The 25,424-nt window shown below is 44.3% G+C and overlaps 6 protein-coding genes and 1 long non-coding RNA gene across 7 annotated transcripts; 2 read left to right on the top strand and 5 right to left on the bottom strand.

Annotated features, from left to right (window-relative positions):
• Positions 1-58: 58 nt before the first annotated feature.
• Positions 59-1,005, bottom strand: Mrps34 (mitochondrial ribosomal protein S34). The gene is made up of 2 exons (XM_077405969.1): positions 595-1,005; positions 59-520 (listed from the first exon to the last, which is right to left on the bottom strand). The coding sequence occupies exons 1-2, from the start codon at positions 778-780 to the stop codon at positions 116-118; spliced, it is 591 nt and encodes a 196-aa protein (XP_077262095.1). The 5' UTR covers positions 781-1,005; the 3' UTR covers positions 59-115.
• A 117-nt stretch (positions 1,006-1,122) lies between these two features.
• On the top strand, positions 1,123-2,349 carry LOC143897365 (uncharacterized). The gene is made up of 3 exons (XR_013256904.1): positions 1,123-1,232; positions 1,607-1,722; positions 2,215-2,349. It is a non-coding gene; the product is annotated as an uncharacterized LOC143897365 (long non-coding RNA).
• LOC143897347 (uncharacterized) lies at positions 1,729-10,937 on the bottom strand. The gene is made up of 8 exons (XM_077405950.1): positions 10,141-10,937; positions 7,513-7,789; positions 7,168-7,338; positions 5,750-6,856; positions 4,427-5,209; positions 3,985-4,150; positions 3,125-3,482; positions 1,729-2,568 (listed from the first exon to the last, which is right to left on the bottom strand). The coding sequence occupies exons 1-8, from the start codon at positions 10,482-10,484 to the stop codon at positions 2,211-2,213; spliced, it is 3,564 nt and encodes a 1,187-aa protein (XP_077262076.1). The 5' UTR covers positions 10,485-10,937; the 3' UTR covers positions 1,729-2,210.
• A 1,854-nt stretch (positions 10,938-12,791) lies between these two features.
• LOC143897462 (uncharacterized) lies at positions 12,792-14,068 on the bottom strand. The gene is made up of 3 exons (XM_077406156.1): positions 13,823-14,068; positions 13,278-13,475; positions 12,792-13,025 (listed from the first exon to the last, which is right to left on the bottom strand). The coding sequence occupies exons 1-3, from the start codon at positions 14,051-14,053 to the stop codon at positions 12,936-12,938; spliced, it is 519 nt and encodes a 172-aa protein (XP_077262282.1). The 5' UTR covers positions 14,054-14,068; the 3' UTR covers positions 12,792-12,935.
• A 1,166-nt stretch (positions 14,069-15,234) lies between these two features.
• On the bottom strand, positions 15,235-16,889 carry LOC143897463 (uncharacterized). Its single transcript, XM_077406157.1, has 2 exons — positions 16,794-16,889; positions 15,235-16,288 (listed from the first exon to the last, which is right to left on the bottom strand). Exons 1-2 carry the CDS (start codon positions 16,803-16,805, stop codon positions 15,824-15,826), a joined length of 477 nt encoding a protein of 158 aa, XP_077262283.1. The 5' UTR covers positions 16,806-16,889; the 3' UTR covers positions 15,235-15,823.
• A 1,841-nt stretch (positions 16,890-18,730) lies between these two features.
• LOC143897464 (uncharacterized) lies at positions 18,731-19,387 on the bottom strand. The gene has a single exon (XM_077406158.1). The coding sequence runs from the start codon at positions 19,309-19,311 to the stop codon at positions 18,979-18,981; it is 333 nt and encodes a 110-aa protein (XP_077262284.1). The 5' UTR covers positions 19,312-19,387; the 3' UTR covers positions 18,731-18,978.
• Positions 19,388-21,769: 2,382 nt separating this feature from the next.
• LOC143897452 (uncharacterized) lies at positions 21,770-22,299 on the top strand. Its single transcript, XM_077406144.1, has one exon. The coding sequence runs from the start codon at positions 21,875-21,877 to the stop codon at positions 22,166-22,168; it is 294 nt and encodes a 97-aa protein (XP_077262270.1). The 5' UTR covers positions 21,770-21,874; the 3' UTR covers positions 22,169-22,299.
• Positions 22,300-25,424: the final 3,125 nt, after the last annotated feature.

Genomic DNA, 25,424 nt, shown 5'->3' with positions numbered 1-25,424 from the left:
TCGGACTGTTTTCTTTTTACGTTTCTAAAGTAATTTATCGCATCACACTCCTCGGGAATAATTTATAAAGTGTTTATTCTTAACAACTACATACGGACATTAAATATGTAAAACCTCACGAGGCTGCTGTCTTCTCTGGCTTTGGAAAAAGAACGCTAGACTCGTCCACCCTAAAGTTCAGTTCCACCGTCGGGGTTTCACCCTCCTCGACTAGTCTGTAATTCTTAACGCTCCCTCCGTCAAAGTTATATCGTAGGTTTAATTTCGGCTGCTCTGGTGCCACGACGCCTTTCGCCTTCATCTGGCGTATTACCAGCTGCGAGAATAGCGGCGGAAGGTCTGTCATCTTAGGGAGGATTCTCGTCTCCGGCACCTTCGTGTTATCGAGGTAGAGGTGCTCCTGATCCTTATGTATCAGTATGTAGTCCGCCTTGTAAGTCGCGCTGTCCAACTGCACTGGCTTTGGGTTCTTGTGGCCGCGGAAGACTCTCTCGACCAGCACCCTGACCTTGCGATCCGTCTAAAACAATGCAACTGCGTTAGAGAGAGTGATGCAAACGGAATTTGGACACACACATCGTCTCCAGTACTCACGTAGGCTTCCTCGGGCATGGGCATCCCGGCGACCTTCAGTATCTTCATGTAACAGGGCTCGGGATACCTCTGAAAGCGATTCCTTATCACGAGTCTGCCGACGCCGAAGTTCTTCAGGTTTCCCAGGATCTCCCACAAGGGCTTTCCCTTGAAATCCGTCGTGCGACCGATTAACTTTATAGGCATCGTGCGTGGCTGACCGGCGAACGATCGTCGACCTGGATCACCACCTCGGGACTCCCCGCGGATTTCCTCGTCCACCGAATGATTCTGCGCACCGGATCACCGCTCAACTCCTTGTTAACGTAGTCCTCAATTATTCCTGAGACGCGACACCGAGATCAAACGAGTCTATCTTACAAAAACCACGTCTTATATTTCGAACGACAACAGACAAGCGAGACAAGTGTTTTGAAAATCACACGAGAGGAGAGGTTATAGACAGATCAGTCTTACTTTTTGATTTCGGTGAGAGATGGCGGCACTCATATCGTAATCGTCTTCGGACGTTCGGACGTTCTCGGACGCGGTCGGCATGCCTCGGCTTCGGAGCGACGCGACGTTCTCGCGGTTCTCGCCGATTCAAATGCGACGAGCGACGATGTCGCGAACGATGCACGCGATTCCGGTCGCGAGAGGTAAGTTAATTGAATGATTTTTCGAGCGATAAAGATGTCTTGAACGGTATCAGAGACATCCGAGAGGCGATATGATCCCTCGGGTGTCCCGCAAAGGCACAAGTATATGGTATATCGTCGCGATGTCCACTCGTGGTCGAAAAATTTCAAGAATCCGCTTGGAAGCGTACGATCCTTCGAGACGCCAGCCGTTGCAAAATGGCCGAAGTTCGCGTTGGCGTATTTTCTCGAGCAGAATCTTTCTCGCGGGATGTAAAGCGGCTTTGAGAAAACGTCGAGACGTTGTGCTTGTCGCGTTTAACACGCTTTTGTCGCTCCGTTTTCCTTTCGCCCAGTATTTAAACGTTTCATTTTTGCGACAAATTCGATTGCAGGTCGCGCGCGCGCACGCGCAAGAGAGGGAGAGAGAGAGTTCTCGGTCGATCGTAATTACGCGGGATGCGTCGCCGGAGCAGAGAAGCAGTCGTGGAACACACAGAGGTATATACGTGTAAGTTATTTATTAAATCGATAAATATAATATATAAGCCGTTGCAAAGAAAATGCATTACTCGACGATCCGAACGCTCGAATCACATTTCGCGAATTGCGTATTGCCGTATATTAAATTGTCAGCCTCGGTGCGCAAATAGCGCCGAGATCGCACGATCTAGAGACATATAATATGTACAATAAGTTAGGCATTTTTAAATAAAAAAATAAAAAAAAAAGGGAAACCTAGACAATCGAGACACGAATGATCAAACGAATATCTCTCCGCCACACTTAACGGAATATATCGTAATAAAAATTAACCATTTTAGTGTATAAATATAATACACGCATAAATATATGCCTCTTTCTATATCTACGAAATTAAATATCGCGAGCCGTCGTTATCAATTTTTTTTTTTCGTTTAAACAACGGTTGATTTCGAAAAACGAGACCTTGCCAAGTCCTTTCTTCGTATTAAGATTTGGAACTGAATTTTTTCTCTTTTAGTAATCCACAATCTGACGGATCCAGTCGAGGTAGTGAGAGACGCGAGCGTAGACGCCGGGCACGTTCGGCTGACCGCACCCGATGCCCCAGGAGACGATGCCGGTCAACTGCCAGTGGCCGTGACGCTCGCAGACCATCGGGCCGCCGCCGTCGCCTTTGCAGGCGTCCTTGCCCTCCTCGCCGCCGGCGCAGATGAAGCCCGGATGGAGATTGAAGGTGGGTCCCAGCCGCGTCCGCCTCATCTGCTGCTCGCAAACGTGGTTGCTGACGACAGGTACGTCCACTTCCTTTAGGATGTTCTGATACTTGCCGTAATCGCCGAAGGCGTCCTTGCCCCATCCGGTGGTCCAGCATCTGCCATACATTACGATTCATCAGATTTCGATTAAAGCCGCGTTTACGAGCGAGAGTCCGGAAGAGTTTTCGGTTACAATTATTTGAATTTTAATAATAGGAATTTTTTAAAAATTCATTGGAATCATGTAACTTTATGTATATCAATTTTCCTTGAAATATTATCTGCTGCTCTTCTTCGTGAATTTTAATGGTATTGCCACGTTTGGTGATACTCTCTACGTTTATACAAATTTTAAAATTTACACAAAATCTTTGAGATATTATTATATTAAAAGAAAAACGTTATAATGCTATAACGTTTATTAATAATTATAATCCTAAAGATACAGGATCGAAAAACATTTTAGAAATTTCCACGAAAATTTTCCGTCATTGCAATTGGTATTGAAATCAATTTTTTCTCTAACAAATCTAGAGAGTTATAAGATTCAGACTCACACAAAATATACTAACTTTGAATTTAGAAGTTCAATTCTCGTAATATTAAAACATTTTTTAAATAATTTTCTTCGCGACGCGACGGTCTGTCGCGTTTTGTAAATGGAATACGCACCTTGTTCCGGTGAAGTCATCGTGTTTATCCGGCAAACAGGCGGCGCTGATGTGAGGGTTCTTTTCGAAATCGACGTCGTGATCCAGTTTCAGAATAGCAATGTCGTTGGCAAGAGTGCCGGCATAGAACTCGGGGTGCACGAAGACGCTCACAATGTCGCGCTCAATGTAGGGATAGAACTCGACGTCGTGATTCACGTCCCATTCGCCTAATCGTGCGCGAAGATCACGACCGGCGTGGGTCTTGACGCAATGAGCGGCGGTGATGATGTGTCGGGGCGAGATCAAGGTACCTCCGCAAACGTAGACGCTTTCCGTGGTGTCTTTCTTCAGAATTGCCACTTGCCACGGGTATTCACCTGAATTAGGAAAGATTTAATAAAATAATAATATGATTTAACATTTATATATAATAAAATATTAAAAATTTGATATTCATTGTTACGTATGTGTGAAAAAGATCTCAAATAATATCAAACTGCAACAAAATTACAATATATGAAATTACACATTAAGTATTTAAAACATATGAAAAATTAATGTTTCAAATTTAATATTATATAGTAATGTGTTAAATTCACGATAACAACGACCGGTTTACATTCGGAAACGTTTCATTGAACGTTAATTCTCCTTTTCATTAAATGTTTTCATTAAACATACATCAACTCTATAAAATTTAAAATTGCGATCAGATAAACGTTTGCTATTCTTGAAATTATAACAAAAGAGAGAGATATCTTCTTTGTGTCTTTCGACGCGGGTATTTTTCTCTAAAATGTCTCTAACTCAAACTATTGACAGTTAGCTTCTTTTCTACAAATGCTATCCATTCGGTAAATTATATTAGAAGTCGTGTACCGAATTCAGAGTCACCGTCGACGTAGACCGGGGTCTTGATACGGCCATTGATGCCCTGCGTGTTCCTAACTCCGCATTGACCGGGTCGCGGGCGTGCCCCTATTATGTGCGATCTCTGGCAGCAGACGTGATGAGCACCGCAAGTTGGCGGACGTCCGTATCGTCTCTGCGGATAAAAAGAGATCGGTCAGTTGATCTCGTCTCGACGCATCCGCGACAAGTTCTCTACTTATCGTGTTCTCGACTTCTATCTGTGCTATACACCGCCGCTCAGTTTGACAGTCCCGCGTTTCGTAAGTTCGCGGAGTCGGTATCGCCGTGATCGTCGTCCTGAGTCATCCGCCGACGGCCTCAGCCGCTTTTACAGCGGGTCTACAACCTCGTTATTACAACGGTTAAGTCTGTTCAGCGGAACGAGCAGACCAACCGACCGTGTCCTTACCTCCGACGCCGTTTCGCTAAACGTCGTCGTGTCGCGCCTCCTTCTGTCCGAGAAGGTAATCTTCCCGCTCCGCTGGCGCTCGTCGCCGGCCAGTCCTTGCGGCGAATAAGCCTCCGGTAAATCCTTCGACGAAAATTGTCTATCTTTCGCCGTCGACGCGTTTCTCGCGCGAACGTTTCTATAGTAATCATCCCGATAATCATCCGAATAATCGTAGTCATCGTAATCGTCGTTATCGTCCTTGTAGTAGGAGGGATAGTATTCGCCGTGAGGCTTATGGTAGATCGGTTCGGGATGGTGAACATCGTGCGTCGGATAAAACGGCGGTCTCGACGGGTAATGATAGATCGGTCTCTCGTGATGCGTGTGATAATGAGGAGCGTAAGTGCCGTAATTTCCGCCGTGATGACCGCCATAATGACCGCCGTAATGACCGCCGTACAGTCCGTGTTTCTTGTAAGCCAGGAGGTGGCCTAGTTTGTGAATAAGTCCTGCATTGGGCGTCACGTGAAGGTTCACGTAAGGTTTGACAATCTTCTCGCCGTACTCGTCTTTGGTGACCTGCACCGCTACGAGCGGATTCACGGCGACCGGGCCGAGATTTATGCCCTGTCCGCCGACTAGCCCGTAGCCCGGCGTGTACCCCGGGGTCCCCAGGGGATTACCAGGGTGGGGCGCGATCGGACCGACACCACCGGTCTGCGGTAGGCCGAAACTGACGCCCCAAGTCGGCCTCACGTTCAGTTTCGAGGTGTCCAGATTGCCGGTTCCTACCGTCAGTCTCTGCAACGAGAGAGTCGAACAAATTCACGTGGAGAACCGAGGTCTGTCTCTCTCTCATTTTTCATCCCGATTACTTTTTTTCCGGGAGGATTAGCACGTTGATTATAGCCGAGACATTTTTGTCGCTTTTCCTCGTATTCGCTCGCGCTTTATTAGAGGCGTTCGTTCGACCCAGATCGCACGAGTCCCGATGTCCTCCGCTACGACGGCTTCTAATCTATCGTTTGCTAGTACGGACGTTTAATTGCGTGGTTGCGTGGTCTAGGACGAACCGACTGAATGAACGTGTCAAACTGAGCGATACGTTAAAACAATAGCGTTATATATTTCTGGCACTGCACGTCCAATAACTTAATCGATATACGAGTTGAGCTTCCGATGCGTCGAATAATATAAATTGATTAATTGATTTTTAATCTAAATTTTAATTTCTTAATTCTAAATTCTAAATATCAAAATTAGGTAATTTATACGTCGATTGTCACATCGTCCGCTCGAAACTCGCAAGAAAAGCGAGAGAAACCGCCCGTGTCAACTTACTTCTTGTATCTCCTGTTTGTCGTCCTTCTTGGTAACGTGTTTGACATCCCTGCGGTTTCGCTTCGTAACTTCCGCTTTCCCAGCCTCTTCTTCGTTCGTTCGTTCGTTTTTCGTCTGCTCGATCTGCTCGGTCTCGTTCACTCCCTTGGGCACCCTCACGACGTTCATTGTGCCGTTTCCGTCGGTGATCACCACCTCGACAGTTTCAGCCTCGATGTCCTTGTCGAGATTGCGCGGATCGATAGCCAAGTAGAGATCGTCCTTGCGGCCCACGTGATTGATCGTCGCGCATTGATCGTACGGCACGCATACGCAATCCTCGTAAGACGTGGAACCGAAACTACTGTCAGCGCCGTTATTGAACGGATAATCGCCGTCGTAACCACCGTTCCCGAGGAACTGATTATTGCCGCCGAGTTGTCCACCGGAAGCAAACTGTTTGCTGTTCGGCTTCTCGTAAGTGGGATAACGATTGGCATAGCCTTTCGAGGAGGAAATCGACGGGCCGCCGTTGCTCGCGGGTGTTTTGATCTTGAACGCTTTTTTGTAATCCTCGAAATCGTTGATCGTGGCGCCGTAAGTACCGCCGTTTCCGTAACCATAACTGCCGAGACCACCGAACGTGGGAGATGACCCGCCGACTACGGGGTTGGGCGCGATGCCGGCACCCTCTCCGTGATGGTAATGATGATGAACGTGTTGTTGAACGCCCGAGGCACTCGGTTGATGCAAAACCACCTGTTTCTTGTCGATAAACTTGTCCTCGAAATCGGGTTCGATGACGCCTGGGTCGTATATGGGTTTTGACACAAACGGAGGAGGGAAGCCGCCGGGTTTCTTGTATCCGGGATAAGGCCCGACGAAGCTAGGCGGAGGTCTACCGAACGACGGCCCGGGTCCAGGATAAATGTTGGGCCCCAACGGGGAACCTCCGAAACTCGGAGGTAATGGCACGGGTTTCGCTGGACCGTAGGGCCGCTTTACAGGTATGGCCGGAAGTGGACGGCCTACCGGCTTGATGGTCACCGGTTGAGCGTAGATAACGTCGAGCGGATGAATGTCGCGGTGAGGAGAATAGTAAGGACGTCGTCCTTCCATGTCTTCGCACTGTATAAGATAATTAATGCATCGTCTTTATAAACGTGAGTCTCGTTATTATTTCGTACGTGAAACATAGGTTTTGAGCTCTCAAAAATTTACAAATATGATATTTGTAAGTTGAATGAAGAATGAAAGAAATTTGGAACATTAATTATACTAATATTTTAATATTATATTTTTAATATTAGTTGGCGAACGCGCGCGCGTTAGCTAAATAACTTTGAAACTTCTAAAGCAGAAAAGAATTTTGAATTAAAGAATGCTAATTATACCCTTACTGATTAAGAAAATTAATTGGCCTGTAAAACTATACTCACGTTCATCAAACCGAGGGAGCAGAGTTTGTCCCTGATGTAAGTACGCGCGATCGTATCATTACCAAGCTGCAAAGCATTTTGTACGTTAGGATCGGAATAGACTTCATCGTACCCCTCGAGATTGCGACCTTGCCGATTAGACACGAGAATATTGTCGATCACAGAATCAATCTATAATTGAATATACAAACATATTCATAAATCTCTAAAAATTATTATATTCTCTTCAAAGTGTTCGTTCTTTAACTCAATGTAAGATATTACTTTATCAAAATTTATATATTTTTGATTTTAATTATATTTATAATGTTTAAATATTTTGTGATGAGACGATGAAATCCGTACCGGTTGCTTGCCAACGACATCGGCCACTCCGCTGGCGCCCGATTGAATATTCGCGTTATAAAACGATTGTTGCGACTCTTTCTGTTGCGATGCAGAGGCATCGAACGTGACGGGACGATACTTGTCTTCTTCTCCGTTCGACGCTTGGATCGAGTCTTGGGTTTTCCACGGCTGCCATTGTTGTTCCGAAGAGTCACTCGGCGTCTCGTACACTTGAGTACCAAATATTTGCCTCGCTATTGCCAAGCAAGCTATCAGGATGAATTCTGTCTTCATCCTGTAACAGAAAACGATAGGCTTAGTTTTATGTCTATCTTCTTAACCAAGAAATAATCTTGTTTTTTTTATTACACTTTACTTTTAATGATTTTATTATAATTTATCATTTTGAACAAATTGCTATTTAATATATTATTTGATATTATTAGAATTTATTTTTTGATACACGATCATATCATTATCTGTTGTGTATTATATTTCAATTTAATGTAATGTAATTATTTCATTTCGTTACTTTTTTCTTTCTACTCTGTTTTCACTTTATTATTTTAATTTAATCCTTGACGCAAAGCGCCTGATGATTTTCTTTTCAATCGATCTCTCGCGAGTATCTCTCGACAATTTCTCCGTGAGTACCGAGCGTAGATCCACGTGAAAGTGCATCTCGCCTTTCTCCGTTCGTTTCATTGTTCGCGACGACTGCGGAACACAGCTACTTCAAACCGAAATCGGGTCAAAATCATGGATACGTGTTTGACCTCAGTGTCAGTATATAATTATACATTCAATTCTACTCTAAAAGTCTCTCGGTATCTTTGATTGCTCGAGAAAGCAAAAAGTCTTTATTGCTTACCGGAGTAACATTCTTACTCATCCAAGTGTAGATACCGGTTTCCGGTAACGGTACCGGGGACTAAGGTTGTCTTGCACGAAGACGCATACAGGCGTGTAATTAAACTGAGAAGGGACCAACGAAAGCGAGAGGAAGTTGGGTGAAAGTCGTTTGGCCGGTTCACATAACGTGACGTCTCTTGCCGAGGTACATCTTCTCGTATTATTTTACTTTACAATTTCCGAAATCACTTTGTCAACAGGGGGAAAGCAATTGCGTAACGAATGCGGTATGACGTCCACTCGGGCGGGTATATGATTTAAATTTCAAATTGGGTGAAGTGTTTTCATATACGAGATCTAACGTTTGCGATGGAGCATTTTTTAAAGCGATTAATATGCGAGCTTCAGACTTAGAGTTGCTACATTTGGCAAAAGTCTACATAACACGTCACGGCGCGTATTTCATTTACCGCCTACGACAGTGAAAGTGGTTACGTGTCGCGAACGTGCAAATAATTTCAATATTTTACTTTCCACTTGCCTTGACATATCATTATACCGCGAATTCGTATTGGCACTCTATGACATTCATGTATCGTGGCTTCCTTTATGATGGCCAAGTTGCGAGTAACGCGACCGGCTTTATATATTCCCTTTAACCATCCTCCAATGACTCGCGCTTCTCACGATAAATCAATTATCTCGAAGTAGGCCGGCAACAGAAAAACAACTAAGTCGTCCTACATCATTCGACTCATTAAAAATTTTATGGCTATTCTAAATCTAGAATTTTTATTACTCTAAGTTAAATCGTCGAATTCGCTTCTTTTCGGGGCTCTCATTTAAAAATATAAACAAAATCTACAAAGTGCAAGAAGAAGAAATACTTAAATTTTCAAGTAAAATGTCTGAAAGTTCCGTATTAGTCCTGCTTTAAAAAACCAAGTCAAATAAAAGTTGATCACCGATAGCTCCCTCTTCGCAGCAGAATGTAGGGTAACTCGTTTTTAGCGTACAATAGTGGGTCAGATATGCTTGACAAATCCGCGAATCTGAATAGGGACGATGCGGAGGCGGTATTTAAAAAGGAGAAAGTTTTTATAGATATATATATTCCGTGATATATAGCGACACACGTAGGCGAACGCTTTTCACTCCTAATTTCGATAAAGTATTTTGCATTTTATGAAATATCTGTGCGTGTTTAAAAAATATATTGAAAAATTATTAAACTAATATAGCGATGAGCGTATGCAAATGTTATGTTGTCTCGGTCAATCGGTAATCGATAAAAACATTCCTTGCCACGATCGCTGCGCGTCGACGAAAAATATTTTTGTTTCTGAAAAATAGAATCTCTTCTGAATTAGACAACAACTTACTCTGTAATTAAACATGAGATTCCATATCCATTTTTCGCGATTTACATTTGGTTTATGATTTAAAGCACGTCATCGCTATTTCGAAAATATTTGACTATTTACTGAAAGGATCATCTGCATAATTACTTCCACTGTTGCCTCTGTTAATTGATTCATTCATTCATTTTGTATAGCTAACAAAAGTTCAAATTTAGAATTCGATCTCGGCGCACACGGTGAACTCTATTATTTATTAATATCTTTTCTCTAATATTACATATAGATACTTTTGCAATTGTTAATTATATTTTCGTACAGATTTAAAATGTTTTTAAAATAAAATTACACCGCTGTGTAGCAACAAAACCGTCTCTTATATTTTTTATAAAATATAAAAAAATTGTTGATTGTTAGTTGTTTAAAAAATACATACCTGACCGTTGTCTCCAGATGCACCCGCGATAAACTGATTTTCTCGGATCTGCGACCGCGTCTTATACTCGGACTCTCGCTCTCTAACCGAACACTTTCTCCCTGCACGACGCCGCAGTCTAGTGCTTTTACCGAAGTCGTCACGAATCTTATATACGAGCCGTCCCTTTCGGGGATGCTGGGCCCGTCGCGCGAACCACCGGTGGGGTAGATCCGTGAGTCATATTCGACGACAGGCGGACATCCGTCTTCGTGGCGCTTCTTCTGGCAGACCGTAAAAACAAAGCTAAAAAGGTGAAAAAGGTGTGTAACTCGAACAACGTACCTCGAGTGTGTCAGACTCATCTTCGTCGCATGAATATGAAAAGGCGTCACATTTCTACGCCGTTTTTACGCTCTTACTACAGGACTTACTAATTGTATAAGTGACGTCCTGTTTTCCGTTTTACGTACATTGGGAAACGATATACTTATCGGATATACACATAGAAAATTATATACTTTACATTATACTTGCTGTTTTCTCTCGATAACATTCGGAATATTTATTTTATCGGAAACAAAGAATACAATGAACTTCAATGCGGTACAATTGAAATTTAAATACCGACTTCGGGAGAAATTTACACTGAATAATCCATTAATCCTGCACTGTGAAAGAATAACAATGGTATATTTAATATGATTTCTGTTAAACACATATCTTAATTCAACATTTGCAGTATTTGATTAAAAATTTCCATTAATTCTTGGTAAAAAGGTCTGGCGCTCTATATTATTTAGACTTATTGTTAGACAAATTAATACTTGATTGCTTCACGGCTGATTATACGACGATTCATTGTATTAAAAACCTTTTAATGTTTATAATAGCAAAATATATAACAAGAATCGAGTGAGGATATTTTTAATCATTATATAGCGCGCCGCTGCCTTCGCGCTATAATTAAAAATAAAACAATTAAAAGCATTAAAGTTCCAATATTCTCTATATACGAATTTAATTTAACTTGTTTTCTTTGAAAACAAAGAAGCGACCGCGAGTGTGAAATCCCATCGAGCACGAAGAGGTCGACTCGCATGGTCTTTCGTGAAATTAGTTTGCCACACAGTTCCTGGAGAACATCGAATGGGTTTTTCTGGTATATCTGACGTTATGCAAGAGACAGGAACATGTACAAATACGAATGTAGAACCGCTGTCTGCCATTTAATTTATATTTGATGAATGAATTGTGCTTTACATAATTATGCTTTACCGGCTTTATGTCATTTTGGGGTTTTCGTCAATAAGATTGCGTAAATATTACCGGATCGTCTCGCACGTAGATAATAAATTTATCTAGGATTCGATTAGAGGAAACTTTTGATGTTGGTGTTGCAACCGTATACTCCGAAGACGATCTATAAATTTACAGTCCTTAGCCTAAATTGTTTTCACGGTGATCCGCGTCATGACATTAATTTTAATATCGATTCCTCTAGTCGAATTTGTATAGTAGTAGAATCGTGTTGTCCGCAATTGTGCAAGAAGAGTCTTCGCCCGGTCTCTCATGTCGCCATCTCCCGAAATAAAACCGTTACAACCGAGAAAATGTACCGATACGGGTACTTTCTTCTCACGGTCACGAGGTGCATCGACCTTGACTTCTTGGATCATCGAGCTCGATATAAAATATAGTGATTTTCACTCTCGATCGCGATAGAAAGTGAAGAGACGTGCTTCGACGAGCGACGCCTCCGTCTAGCTGCGAGAAAACGATCATCGTATTACGCCCATCAGTCAGAACGCGACTATTATAGATATCATTAGAAAAAGAAGCTGTTATTAGATTGCTTAAACGCAAGAGTTAGCTGCGTATATATATATATTCCGTAAATAATTAGGCTCTCGGGTCAAGATCCGGGAGAAAGTACTCGCGGGTATATTCTAAGGGCCATCGTGTCAATGAACCTTTTTAGTTTTTTTACCATTTCGGGTCTCGCGGGAGTTTTTTCGTCCGATTGAATCCCGTAGTTTCTCACCGCGAGGAAGTTATGCGATTCCGCAATTTTGGAAGAATTTTTACCGTTTCGGCAGCCAGAGGGTGAATTACTCAAATTCAGACCTCGGGAACTACCGGGATCCTCAAAGCGTTCTGCTTTTTCTTTCGTGTCACGTATCGGTGATCACAACGGCGATCACAACGCTGTCGATTTCCTTTCACAGGCCACGCACTGCGTCATTACGTAACAGGGATTTTCCGCGGCCTTTCGTAACACTGGGAATTTTGCGTGTCGCGGATCGCGCCGCGTTAATAAACCGCGCGTGAATTGTCTTGACCCAATTCCATAGATATCCTTCTACGTTTTCTGCGCCGGAATGCAAATAAGTTGATGAGATATGCGGCGAATAACGCGGACAATAACTTCACGTGCGGACAATAATTTTGCGCTCGAGCGTATTAAGATTCGCTCCAAAATGCATCTAATATTATAACGCAAAATTATATGAATTTTTTAAGGGAGAGAAGGAAGCTCTTGATAATCTATTCTGTGCGAGGGAGGAACGATAAAGAGGATCAGCTATGATTACGTAATTTCTTTGAAGTTGTCGAGGAATAAAAGGCGGAGACGGAGGATAATGGTTTAGAAAATAAAACTCGTCGACTTTCACTGAGTTCTTTTTTTTTTTCGTGGATGAGGTTACACGACAGATGATGATTATCGATGAGGAGACAAGCTGCGCGCTGCTACGAATATACTTCCACACAGGCTTTACTGAGGTCGACGGCTACCGGTCTGATGATTTTTGCGGTCAGTAGGTAATATGGTACCCATGTTGCTCGATCGAGTAACTCGACGGGATCTCCGCGATCGGTGCAGAATAATAAGCGTACGGTGATACCTAGTAATAACCAGAAACAAAATAAAAAAATCGTATCTCAATTTTTCAACACAATTTGATTACGGAAAACGATAAGATTCTTTAAATGTAAACTCGCAAACGCTCGATTCTTGAATTGAAGCTATCGGCGACCCGCCCCTCGTTGGGTGGATAGTTCAGCTACTACTTTCAGAAATCGAACGTCTTTGCGAGACGCGTGTGAGTCGATTCTCGAATTCCGAACGCCAAGATCTGGCACTTGGATTTTCTTACCTGCGGGAGAACAGGCGCGGCATAGGCGATACGGGAAATCGGCGCGATCACCGGGGTGGCGATCGGCGCGATCGGTGCGACCAGCGGCGTGAGCTTGGCGGTTGACGCCGGGGTCTTCAGCTCGGAGACGAGGGTGAGCGGTTTGGGTGCCGGCGCTGGCGCGGACCACGCCAGACCGACGAGAGTGGCGAGCAGGATCTGCAAGTAATCGTCGTGAAGGGAAAAGCTCGCTTCTTATTTAAATTGGAAAACTTCGGCGCGGGGGCACGTCGGCGAATATAAGTAACCGTTGAACCGCGCGAAGTAAATGCGTCTACGTGAGGCAAATATATCGTCGTGGGAAGGCACTTGCCCTCGCGGTGGTGAACGAGAGCGTTCAACTTCCGAAATTGCGACAATTCGGGGACAATGGAAACCGCGATGAGCATAATCGCGCGAAATTTACGATTGCGAATGTTTGCTACGATTTTTAATCCGTTTGAAATTAATCGCGGATGCGCAGCACTTTGCGCTCCCCCTCGAAATACCGGATTTATGGTACTTACGAATCGCAGCATGACGGCTTTGGGCAAGGATTCTGCGCGGATGCACTCGGGTACGATACTTCGTGTAAGTGCCCGCGCCAGCCTGGTCTCCTCGTACTTATAGAAGTCTCGAGGGATACCGTAAAAAGTAGACCCGTCCGGCACTACAAAAGTTCCTAACTGCCGTACCACCGCATTCCTCCCTGGTCTCAGGGACGGGCAAAGCCTGTCGTAGCCGCGACGACGATGCATCCTAGCATCAGGATGCACTAACGTCTACATTACATTCTACTCCTATATTAACTATAATTTATGGTTACATTTAAGACACATTTATTACACAGATGGAAAACGAGAACTAAATTAATGGGACTCATCAGAAATAATTAATATACCCGAGGCTAAATTTTTTGCAAGAATCTTTCTACCTAATTTTTTACATTTTCAAGTGATTGCTTTGAAGCAGAAGATATAAGGGAAGATTAATGTGAATCTTTGTGGATAAAAGAAATATATATTGCGACGCAGTAAGTTGCAGCGGCAGAAAGAATACTGTTTATATTATTCAGGAAGATACTTAATAATATAAATCTTACAGGTACAATATTCTCTTAACAAAAATTTAAGTACATATTTCTTTCCGTTCGCATTACGTTTCGTTAAATATACAGCCGGTAAAACGCGCACGACAGAACACTACATCGATAAGAATAATGCCTCGTCCCGAGGAACGTCGTTTCTTCCATTACCTCCCATTTCTACTTCTTTCTATTTCGAGAAACAATCCTGGCGCAAGAGCCCTTCGACTTCACATTTTTCAATTATCGATCCGCGTCCCTTGGACGCAGCACGTATACGTTTTCGCTACAATTCTCCTGTCGGTATTTTCTTCGGCGAACGTGCACGTATACATTCCCGGTGTCCGTGTGGGACGGGCGTGATTTAAGAAAGGGAGACGCGCGAGAAGGTTTGATAGGCCACCGCGACTCGGCTACGTATAGCATCTCTTCGGATACAAGCGCGATCCGACCGATGCTTTACAACGCCATACGACGCACCGTATAAACCAGGGATACCGAAGCCATTAGCAATACTCGCAGTTCATTCACCCGAGACCTTGAAGATCCAAGCATGCATATACCTTCGAAGGCAATCGCGCGCATCGGGCAATTTATATCGAGGTACAGATGTCGTATCACTGATCGAGCTGCAAACTTAATTGTTGACGGGACGATGCAGGGCTGCATAATTTGCGAATGCGAATCTGAAGGAAATATTAGAAATAAAAATATATTGGATAAAAAATGCAGAACAAAATTGTATATAGGTGACAAATAGTTTGGATACAGGAGGGAATAACTTTTGCAGGATGACTTGAATGCCACCTCACTTTTTCGAGTATGTTAAAATATACATGTATGCGTCTAGACATGAAAATGCGTGATGAAAATTTATTGAGGAATTTTTACATCGAATCGAGTACGTCCAATACAATGTTTTTTTTTTTTTTTTTTATATACAAATGTTGACAAACGTGATTGACCGGCCTCTTTCCCAGGCCAAAGACTGCCAGTTTCGACCCGTTTGTCGAGTCACGCGAACGACATGGTTCTTGAACTTGGGATAATTCTTAGAGTGATCTATGAGAACAATGTCGCCGCGGAAATGACTGATTCTGAGAATGATTTCGAGTGAGCGATAGTGGTTTCCCGACTGCGAGCAAAAGCTGATGTAAAAGATGATCCTTTAACCCTAACGAGCACAATGTAGATCGACAGTAGATCTCTTTTAAATTTAAAAAGCTACGAAATGGAAGAATTTATATTTTCCATTCAAAGATGTAATTTTGTTTTAATAAAATATTCTCAAATGAGATCGCGTTCGATTTCGCGATTTGATTTTAATATCAATACAATCCCGCAATATTCCACGTGAGAAAACTCGTAGATTTTGTTCTGTAAATCCACGCGTGCTCATCCTTAGAGTTACCGCACCTGTGTCTGATACTTCGCCCGGTGATTACTACACGTGATGAACGGTATGCCCGTAACTGGACACGGTCTTTTCGGCGACTAGCTGATGAGGGTACCCCGAATAATAGATCGGCGTCGCGTACGGTATTACGTCGCGAGCGGTGATCGCAGGTATCGCGACGTGCGACTCGACGGCCAGGGGTTTCGCCAGCGCGATTAACGGACGCGCGTCGTGGATCACTTGGTGTCCGTGGGCCTCGATCGTTTTCTCGGCGACCAGGGAAGCCTTCGCCACCGGCTGCGCGATCTCGGCGACCGGTTGTTGCTGCAACAGCGCGACGTCCGCGTATCTCAGCCCTGCAGGTGAAATCGCGGCCACCAGCTGCGACGATGGGTGCACCACGTTGCTGCCGTGCGCCTCGACCACCTTCTCGGAAACGAGCTTGCCGACAACGGGCGCGAGAATGGTTCCACATTGCACCGTGGCGATGCTCGCCAAGACGGAAATAACCACCTGCGAAAGAGAACGTTTGTCGCGGATATGAAACCTCCGGATGATCTCGGGAAGAATTAGGACGCCGGCGGCGTCGATATTTTCTCTCTAACCGTCTTTACATTCTCAGTCGATCGGGAAATTGGATGTTCTGTTGTCAAAGTGTGCTCGGAATAATGATTGCCAGCTCGATTGGATTTAATCCGTTAATGCTTTATATAAATTCATTATCTATATATATAATAATGAATAAAATGAGCATTAACGGGTTAAATCCAATCCGAATTGGCACTTATTATCCGATTTATATTTGGAAATCGTTGGGGCAATTAATTAAAAATAATTAAACAAATACGTATATAAATTAATATATATATATAAATATGTACATATGTACATATATGTTTCATTATTTTCCATTAATTGCCTCGACAATTGCCAATTGTTTGATATTTTGATATTCAGAGGGAATAGAATTTTCGTTTTAGTTGCTAAACAGTGCTAAGTTAAGAAACGTCGATCTTACCAGCCTAAACATGACGATAGGTTTTCAGTACTTTTGGATCAGAACCTGGGACTGATCTGCACGCACGCGGATCTACGCATGCTTATATAGGAGAGCGTTTCCGTGATCTTCGAGAGACCTTCAAGGTCCGTGCAATAAGAATTCAACGCCCTGCCAGTCTATATAGGATGTGTCGAGAAATATTCAATGCTCCGAAAGCACGTTCTTGTTTGAAAATATGTACGTGTATAAAATACATTCCTGTGAACGTATTTCTTGTTGGCGTAAAATATTAAGGATCATCGGGAGGAACCGACAGGTATTCCCTTGAACTCTGAAAATTTTGTTTTAGGAAAACGTCTTTCATTTTGAAGGACTTTCTTGTTCAACAAGTAGAACTTATAAATGTAAATTAAAAATTAAATATGTATAAAACAGAAATAACTCGAAGGTTAAGACATGAATATTATCGGTCACTAGATCAAAATTGTGTGAAACAGATTAGCGCGGTGTTACAAAAATCGAGAGTGATGAAACATATATGGATTACGTTTTTGTCGGCTGTTGGTTCTGAAGGCGTTAAGCTTTTTGTCACCGCCGTGAACTTGTGGGGTACACTTGACGATCGAACAAAGAGACTTTGGCGCGATCTTGAGACTTTACTTTTACTCCTCGCCTTCTGGTAACAATAAGCACATCGCGCCATGAAAGCAAGGAGGAGCGGTACTCCTCGGAGGGGACGTAACAAAAAGCACTCGAGCGTAAAATCACGGCCGAAAACGCGCTTAATCTTAATGATCTCATTTATCAATTTTTATTTGAGTGTATGCATGGCATTAAGGACGGCGATTTCAACAAAAGACAATGTCGCAGTTGAAAAATGAAAGCAATCAAAGTAAGATTAATCAACTTTTCTTAAGTCATCAGTGAATTGCTAAAAAAAAAAAAAAAAACTTATGATTCTATCAAAATAAAATAAGCCTTTGTAAAGTAATTTTTAAATATTTGCCTCTCCTCCTCAATCCAGACCCACATTCATAAAGATACCATTTTCAGGACAAAATTATATCTTATATTTTCTGACATAGAATGCTTCAGTTTTTTTTTTAATTCAACACGTTCGATACGTATATACAGCAACATCCGTACACCGTACAGACGCTGTCTACAGTTTTCCTCCGCAAAACCGTATAGGTGCGATATTGAATAATTCGCCAAACTCCCCTCTCCTTCTCACGGGGACTTTTTTAAAGCTCCCATAAAGAATTTAGCAAGTTAGTTTCGTGAAAAGTGCACGAGTGCGGGTTTGTATGTTCCCTGTAAATATATTCAATACGTGACCCGACGGCGCGCGGCAAAGTTTCGCTTCGCGAATGCCTAGACCTAGACGGTGAACGGCGGGGGCCAAAGCCGAAACTCAAACAACCGTTGATCGCCAAGTCGGTAAACAGTTTTCATCGAGTCGTTCCAAATCCTATTTTGCGAAAATCCTTACGTAAACCGATAGGTAGGTGGACGTACTCGATGCGGGCGTGGCGCCCGCGTTATACGTGCTGAAATAAAAAATAAAATTATAAGGCGAGATCACTCCGTGATCACGACGTTATTTGCCGATCGCCCGTGCGAGAAGAAAGCTCGAATTCTCTAGCATCGCGCGAGGAAAAATCTGCGATCCTCGATAAGCTTCCGGTGGTACGTGATACGGAAGAATTAGCCCTTTAGTAGGTACAGCGCCGTGAGGACCCAATGAGGTAGAATTCGATAACCGCTCACAATCAGTTCGACAATAACATGTTATATTATTCGCTGAAACTATTCTAAGGTGTTCTAATACGTACGAGCAGTAAAAGAAAACTCAGAGACTACGATATTAAACCTGAAATATAAAGTTAAGCTGCGAAATAGCAAGTTTCGAGGATAATTGAAAAGGTATCAATAAGAACTAAACACACAGCACATTTATTTAAAGGCAGAAATGGCAACTTTATTGATTAATCGTAGCGATCGGTCGTTCGACCGTGCGGACAGGCCGGTACAAGTTCAGTCAGGGTGCCTGGTTGATCGATGGTTCAGTCGATTCGGTCGATCGTTCTGATGAATCGTCACGCGTCCGGATGGATGACGAAGGACATTTTTCTTCATTGTCGTGGCGCGTTGATAGTCTGAGACGGGCGAGAGGTGGTTAATTGTGTTGAGTGGTTCTTCCTTAATGAAGAGCGAGGACGGGGGCATGGGCGGCGTAGGCGAGTGGTGCATGGGCGACGACGGGAGCGGCGGCGACGACCGGCGCGGCCTTCAGGATCGGCGCGCTGTAGGCAACCGGGGCGCTGTAGGCGACCGGAGCGGCCACGAGCGGGCTCTTCACGGACACCTTGTAGGTGTTGGCGTAGCTGGTGGCGACCGGGAGGGTGTGGGCGACCGCGACCGCGGGTGCCGCCGCGACGACCGGCGCCGCGTGAAGGGCGGGCGCCGCCAGGTAGCCGGGCGCAGCTGAGACGCAAGCCAGCAGGGCGAAGAGAGCGACGATCTTCTTGTACATGGTAGCTGAGGTTCGTTGCTTCGTACTTCGGCGGAGCACTGAAGAGCGAGTGGTGTCTGAACGCGGCGTCTAGGACCCCTTATATTCGTCGGGACTGACCTCTCCCACCTCTCATTGGCCACCCGGTCCCCGGTCCCGGCCACAGATTCCTGTTGCCTTCCTCACGTCGCTCGTCGGCTCGTATCGCGATTACTCGTTTTTTTTCTTTTTTTTTTTTGTTGCGCCGGCCACTTGTTGGAGGAGCATTCTGCCAAGGACTGCCTGATCGCTCGTGGCCTTAACGCGCGGGCCCTTCACCGCGTCGTATTTCGTACCCTCGTGTGCGATGCGTAGCCTCGACGGGAACGCAATTGTCGATCATCGTTTTGTTTCTCCGAGAAGGACACGGGAAATACTCGAAAGGGCGACCGTGATTATCGACGGCCTTATCTCCGGGCTCTCTTTGTTTGCGCATACATATGGATGCCTGGATGGAGAGGTTCAATGACACGTAGCCTCGACTATCGATCATCAAACTCTCGACAGTATAGCCGCGTCCGGAACAATCGCGCGTAATTATCAAGCGATTTATGTATACATATTAGCTTTCGGGCCGGCGGACCCAAAATACGAGCTCGAATCGCCTCGGGCAACAACGACGTTTAAAAGCGGCTTGTCACTTCCTCGATTAATTCTTGACGCACAGGCAGACGTGACAATAACAGTCGCTTAATTGCGATGACGTCAGTTAGAGAACGCACGGACAATTTTGTAATCGAATTTTGCTTTCTCGTCATTGTAATTTATTTTATCCGAGATGCGCCTCGTTAACAATATTTAAACAATTAAAATATGTGTCAAGCGTTAGACCGACGGGGTCTGAGTTAAAATTGTTCGCGCAAAGGATGCTTCCAGGTTGTTTGTCCTGACTTTGGCCGTTTAGAAGGCAACGTTTCTCTTCCTCTTTGTACTTTACTCCATTTTAATGCTTATGAATTGCAACAATTTACGAGCCGGGTCGCCTTGCTCGCGGGTCTTTCTCTCGACGGTCAGGCGGTTTTATTTCACAAAACACGCATACGTTGTTCTAACAAACTTATATGCACAACGACTTGTACGCGTAACTTTTTTTCACAAAGTTTTTTCAAAACTCGTCCGTCTAAAAAGTTTTCAAAAACTTTCAACTTCGGTGTCTGTTTTTCTCAAATAATTTTTAATTTTATTTGAAAATTAAATCTACATTTCTATTAAGCTTATAGATTAAGCTTTATCTCGCTATACAAAATATTCTCTTTCAGAAGCTCTCTTTTCGTTAGAAAATTTCTCTTCTTTATTTTTAGATTTTTTCTTGTAACTTCTATATTTTTATTCGATTCAATAAATCGCATTAATTATCGAGTAACGCGAAAATTGAATGATGGTTACGCCCACGATGTCTAAAGCCGATGAGTAGTCGCAAACTAGGGTCAGTGGGAGACAGGTTCGGGGGAGAGACATTGTGACACGAGTCGCGAAAGTAGATGCTCGACTTACACAATTTCGCACGACGCGCTCCGCATACGACGACGTGTAATATTAGCGAACGAGGCGCGTGTGCCAGCGTGTGTGTGTGTGTGTGTGTGTGTGTGCGCGCGCGCGCGCGTATCCTTTTCTCTGCCCCGTTCCCTTCGTTCCTTACGCAATCACGCATCGACAATGACAATGCGTGACAGCTCGCACTGACGAAAATCGCAGCAACCGGTTAGACGTGCGTAACGTCGACACTAAGACCGACCGCCGCGCTTCTCTACGCAACGGCGTGTGTGCGTGTGGAATAAAATATAATGCGTCTTTACGCAAGATGCATCCTCTTTCTGTCCTCGTTGTTAATTGGCAAATTACAACGAGTATCGCTGTAGCATATCAAAATTTCACGAGCCACACTCCCGTGACTGAAATTTATAATGCGTATAGGTTTGTAGATTTATACGCACGAACATTTAATATATTATTAAATTTTGATGAATTGATAATTTGCGGCACCGCAAATTCGTTCCCGCGATAAACGCTATGTAATTATTTACATGCGGCGGACCATTGTAACAGTCATCAATTTTATATACGGTGCATGGATGATTTCCCCCCCTAGGAAGGAGGGAAATTGGCGCATATTGTTCCGACTGCAAATATCGTTAAAAGTCATAACGATTAACAATCATAACGATGATTATACGATTATCCGAACCATCCATCATCCGAGAGCGGTAAGATCGGCGCGTCTGATGGGCCCCGCATTCGAGCTCCCTCGTCCGTCTTATCCGCCCAAAGCCGTCCAAATCTTTCGTACGGCGAAATCTCGCCGAATCCGGAAGACCTTGGCCCACGGGCGTGCGGGGTCCCGCTCCGCTTCTATAGATCACGACGAGGATGGGAGCGATGGGGAACCAGTTCTCTCTCCCGCGTATAAGAGGGGTTTCGGTCCTATAAAATAGGTGCCGTGGAACGGATCTCGGTATCAATAGTCGAGTAGTGCTAAAACTCGGACAATCCTCGCAAGAGAATCAAGCTCCTCGTCTCAGCGATTTCTTTCCGAAACCTCGTCACCATGTACAAGTGCGCCGCTCTTCTCGCCCTTCTCGTCGCCTGCGTCGCTGCAGCACCGGCCCCCGGCTACCTGGCATCCGGGGCGATCGCCGCTGCACCCATCGCGTACTCGGCGCATCCCGCACCCATCGTCCACGCGGCCGCCCCGATCGCCTACAGCGCGCACCCAGCCTCGCTCGCCTACGCCGCGCACGCAGCCCCGGTCGCCTATGCCGCACACGCGGCTCCGCTCGCCTACGCCGCTCACGCGGCTCCGCTGGCGTACGCCGCACCCGCTGTCAGCTACATCCACTAGGGGTAGACCTGCGGGCCGCACTTTCCTTGGAAGCACGACGAGGCCGATTTTCCCGAGCGACAATGTCGCCCGGATGTTCTTTTTGCTCGAAAAGAGAATTACACGTATATGATTTTTGTTATATAATTCAACACGTGCAGAGATAAAAATAAATTTATATTTCGCACCCAATCGTTGTCCGTTTATTGCGCGTTTATATATCCGCGTGTCATATCGCCGATCCACCGCGACGCGACGATAGCGAGCGCTGACGCGCTCGAAACGAGGTATATATTTCGTCGAGCGGAAAATAATCCTCTTCGAGTAGGCTCCAAAGAGAATTTTAATGCCGGCTTGCGTCGAAACGCTCGCATTATGCGCGCAAAGCCAAATGCGTTCGTAAATAAGTCACGAGGCCTCTCAGCCGTTTTACGTAAATTAATATCGTAATTTCGGCAGACGGCGCCGATCCAACGACGAATCTAAAGATTTTCGGATTATTTCCGGAAAATCGCGTCAAGCGACTTGTCGCTATATAAGTATCCATTTTCGATGTATATGTTATTAATTGACCATAATACAACATGGGCAAAGTATTCACAATTTTTCTCAGTATATATATTTTCAGTATTTTCACGAGAGACACAAACGCTGCCAACAAAATTCTTTGTTTAATACATCAGTATAAATACAACACATTTTAACAGAAGCACTTTGCAGAAACGCACTTTTTCCTACATAAAATTATGTCGAGACAGAGAGAGAGAAAGAGAGATGAGTTATGCAAATATTTTTATTTGTCGTGCCGTGTTTCCAAATGTACCTGTGACGCAGCTAGATGCTTTATTTAGTTTAAAAAAAAACAACGAAGTTAGCAAATAGACATTTGTACGGTTACCTGGCGAAAAGATATAGTTTCGCGCTCGTAGATCACGCGTATCGAGTTCGCGAGGTCGACGGGGCCACGACACCGGTGTAGAAAGTCGCGACGACCTTCCCGAACGAATCGCATAAGTAATTCTCCTATACGCAACAAACGCCCATCATTCATCGTAGGGACGTCTCTCAAAGTCGCCTGCTTCGCGATCCCGAAATAAACCCGGCCCCGGCACTTTATTATTACGCAACGCAACCGACCGACAGCGCGCGCGCGCTCTTATATTACACGCCCGTATACAGACTCCGGGCGACGCGACGTGGCATAATTGACAGTACGTCCACATCACACTCGCGCGATGGGATTGATACGGCTACGCGGTGTTATGATGTTGCGTTTATATTCGCTTTACAATATGGGAGAGACGCGCGAGGCATTAATTACAACGCATCCGTGCGACGTTGATGGAAAGATTGCGCTTGACGTACGTGCCTCGCAATGGACAGGTCTCTCACAGATCTGCGTTAGCACGTTTTGAAACGTATTTGAAATCTTAGACGGAAAACACTCGTGAGATATCTAAATTATTTATTTATTTGTTGGGACGATACGCGCGAATATGAGATACCGCTTTTATTATATGTATATATAATCTTTCGCATTGCAGAAATGTAACCGAGAAGCATCTCGGATTTGATCTCGTTCTTCTTTAATTAAACGATCCTATTCTCGCGTTATTTGCGATGTATTTGCGTTTAATTAAGGTTGATTAGTATCGCGACAAGTAGAGAAGAAGCCCAGCCACTTCCGACCGGCTTCATCACCGCCGACTCCGGAAAATGGAGCACGGTCGCGAGCGCATATACGCATTCGCTTTTTCCACGGTCGCCATGGGTGGGAGTGGGAAATCCATTTTCGTTTTCCGGAGCGTTTCACCTTGGAGGACGACGCGTCGTTCGCATATACGCGTGCATTTCTCGAGTTCTCTCCCGGCTCCTCGCCGACGCCGACGCCGACGCCGACGCGACGCACGAAAAACGAGTCCGTGCACGGGCATGGGCGGAATTCGTCGCGAGGCGACGACCCTGCTCCAATAAATCTGGAGCACGATCGCGTGCAACGAGATAAGTGGGAAAGTAAATAAATGAATGAGCGACCGTGTCCGCGGCCCGGACTCGTGACGTTATAATATTTTACAAGTTTCGCCACCGCGCTTTCGAGCATGACGAAGAGTAAACGAGAAGCGCAGGCAGCGCACGTCAATTAATATACAGGTTGCGCGCGCACCGAACCTGGCCCTTTTTGCCGCAAACTAATTTGAAGTCCATTTTCCACTCTCGAGAATATTGAAATGCTATAATAATTTGCGAATAATTGGCACGTGAAGAGTGAAACGTTTCTCGCAAATTACGCTTCGAGAGGCCTAACAGACAAAATCACGTTTCTCGATTAATTTTGAGTCAGAGATTACTGTGATGGAATTTTAATTCGAGGCTCAAGGTTCGGGTTACGAAAATATATAAAATTCAAGAAGGAAAATTATTTCTGTAAATTGAACACAAAGAAATGGTATATCAATCACCGTTGAGAGAGACAGAACGACCGGTGGTTCTGGGACGTACATTCGTGATGTATAACAAATTAAATTCATGTGAAATGAGAACGCATAATTCATTGAGTATCTCCTTTATCGATCTACCTTGAACAGTGATGTCGACTTTAAAGAACTCGAATCGCTTCGCAATCAGATTGCGTGCGTATATTGTACAATGTACATCAATTTAATCATCCGTCCTTTTATTAAGACGGAGAATGTTATCTTTGACGCATTGAAATCGATAACGTCCTTTGTGTCTAAATAAATTGAAATAAGCTGAACGCGTTGTCTCTCAATTAAGCATCTGATTTAGCTGATAAAATTATCGTCTTAGATGGACTCGATTCTAATAATATTTGTTATTTATTATTTATATGAATAATTTATATCTAATAATTTTTTCGATTTGTATGAATTTAAAGGATCCGTTAGGAAAGCTTTTTAGCCATGTGCGTCTTAGAATATTCGAGTAATATGACGGCGCTCATCAAGACGCGCGATCAAACATTGAGGAGATAAGACTGCGACTTTAACGAAACGCCCGAGTGCATGTTACATAAAGCGCGCGTTATTATATAAAATCGAGAGATTGAAGTTACGCCAAAGTAAAAGGACCAAATAAACGACCTGATCGGGATAAACAAAGTTTGCGGGTTGCCTCGCCTTAGCCTTGATCCACTCTTAAGCCTCGCTTCTTCCTCGCGCTCGTACACACGCAGCTCAACACCTCTTTTTCACCTTGCGCAACGCTCTTACGCTTCGCTGGATCCACGGATGGATGGATGGTCTAAGACTGAATGTAT

This window comes from Temnothorax americanus, unplaced genomic scaffold, assembly GCF_048541705.1.
Source record: "Temnothorax americanus isolate GAGA-0224 unplaced genomic scaffold, ASM4854170v1 Scaffold20, whole genome shotgun sequence".
NCBI classification, from domain to species: Eukaryota; Metazoa; Arthropoda; class Insecta; order Hymenoptera; family Formicidae; genus Temnothorax; species Temnothorax americanus.
The sequence above is the reverse complement of the archived record's forward strand: the minus strand, read 5'-3'. Positions and strand labels throughout refer to the sequence as shown.

Excerpts from the sequence above, each read along its gene's own strand:
- LOC143897452 (XM_077406144.1), top strand. The coding sequence starts at position 21,875 with ATGTACAAGTGCGCCGCTCTTCTCGCCCTTCTCGTCGCCTGCGTCGCT.
- LOC143897462 (XM_077406156.1), bottom strand. The coding sequence starts at position 14,053 with ATGCATCGTCGTCGCGGCTACGACAGGCTTTGCCCGTCCCTGAGACCA. Across the intron at positions 13,476-13,822 it reads AAGCCGTCATGCTGCGATTC|ATCCTGCTCGCCACTCTCGT; the intron begins GTAAGTACCATA and ends GATTACTTGCAG. Across the intron at positions 13,026-13,277 it reads CCGCGCCTGTTCTCCCGCAG|GTATCACCGTACGCTTATTA; the intron begins GTAAGAAAATCC and ends GGTTATTACTAG.
- LOC143897464 (XM_077406158.1), bottom strand. The coding sequence starts at position 19,311 with ATGTACAAGAAGATCGTCGCTCTCTTCGCCCTGCTGGCTTGCGTCTCA.
- Mrps34 (XM_077405969.1), bottom strand. The coding sequence starts at position 780 with ATGCCTATAAAGTTAATCGGTCGCACGACGGATTTCAAGGGAAAGCCC. Across the intron at positions 521-594 it reads CCATGCCCGAGGAAGCCTAC|ACGGATCGCAAGGTCAGGGT; the intron begins GTGAGTACTGGA and ends GCATTGTTTTAG.
- LOC143897347 (XM_077405950.1), bottom strand. The coding sequence starts at position 10,484 with ATGAGTCTGACACACTCGAGGTACGTTGTTCGAGTTACACACCTTTTT. Across the intron at positions 7,339-7,512 it reads ATGTCGTTGGCAAGCAACCG|ATTGATTCTGTGATCGACAA; the intron begins GTACGGATTTCA and ends ATTCAATTATAG. Across the intron at positions 6,857-7,167 it reads GCTCCCTCGGTTTGATGAAC|TGCGAAGACATGGAAGGACG; the intron begins GTGAGTATAGTT and ends TATCTTATACAG.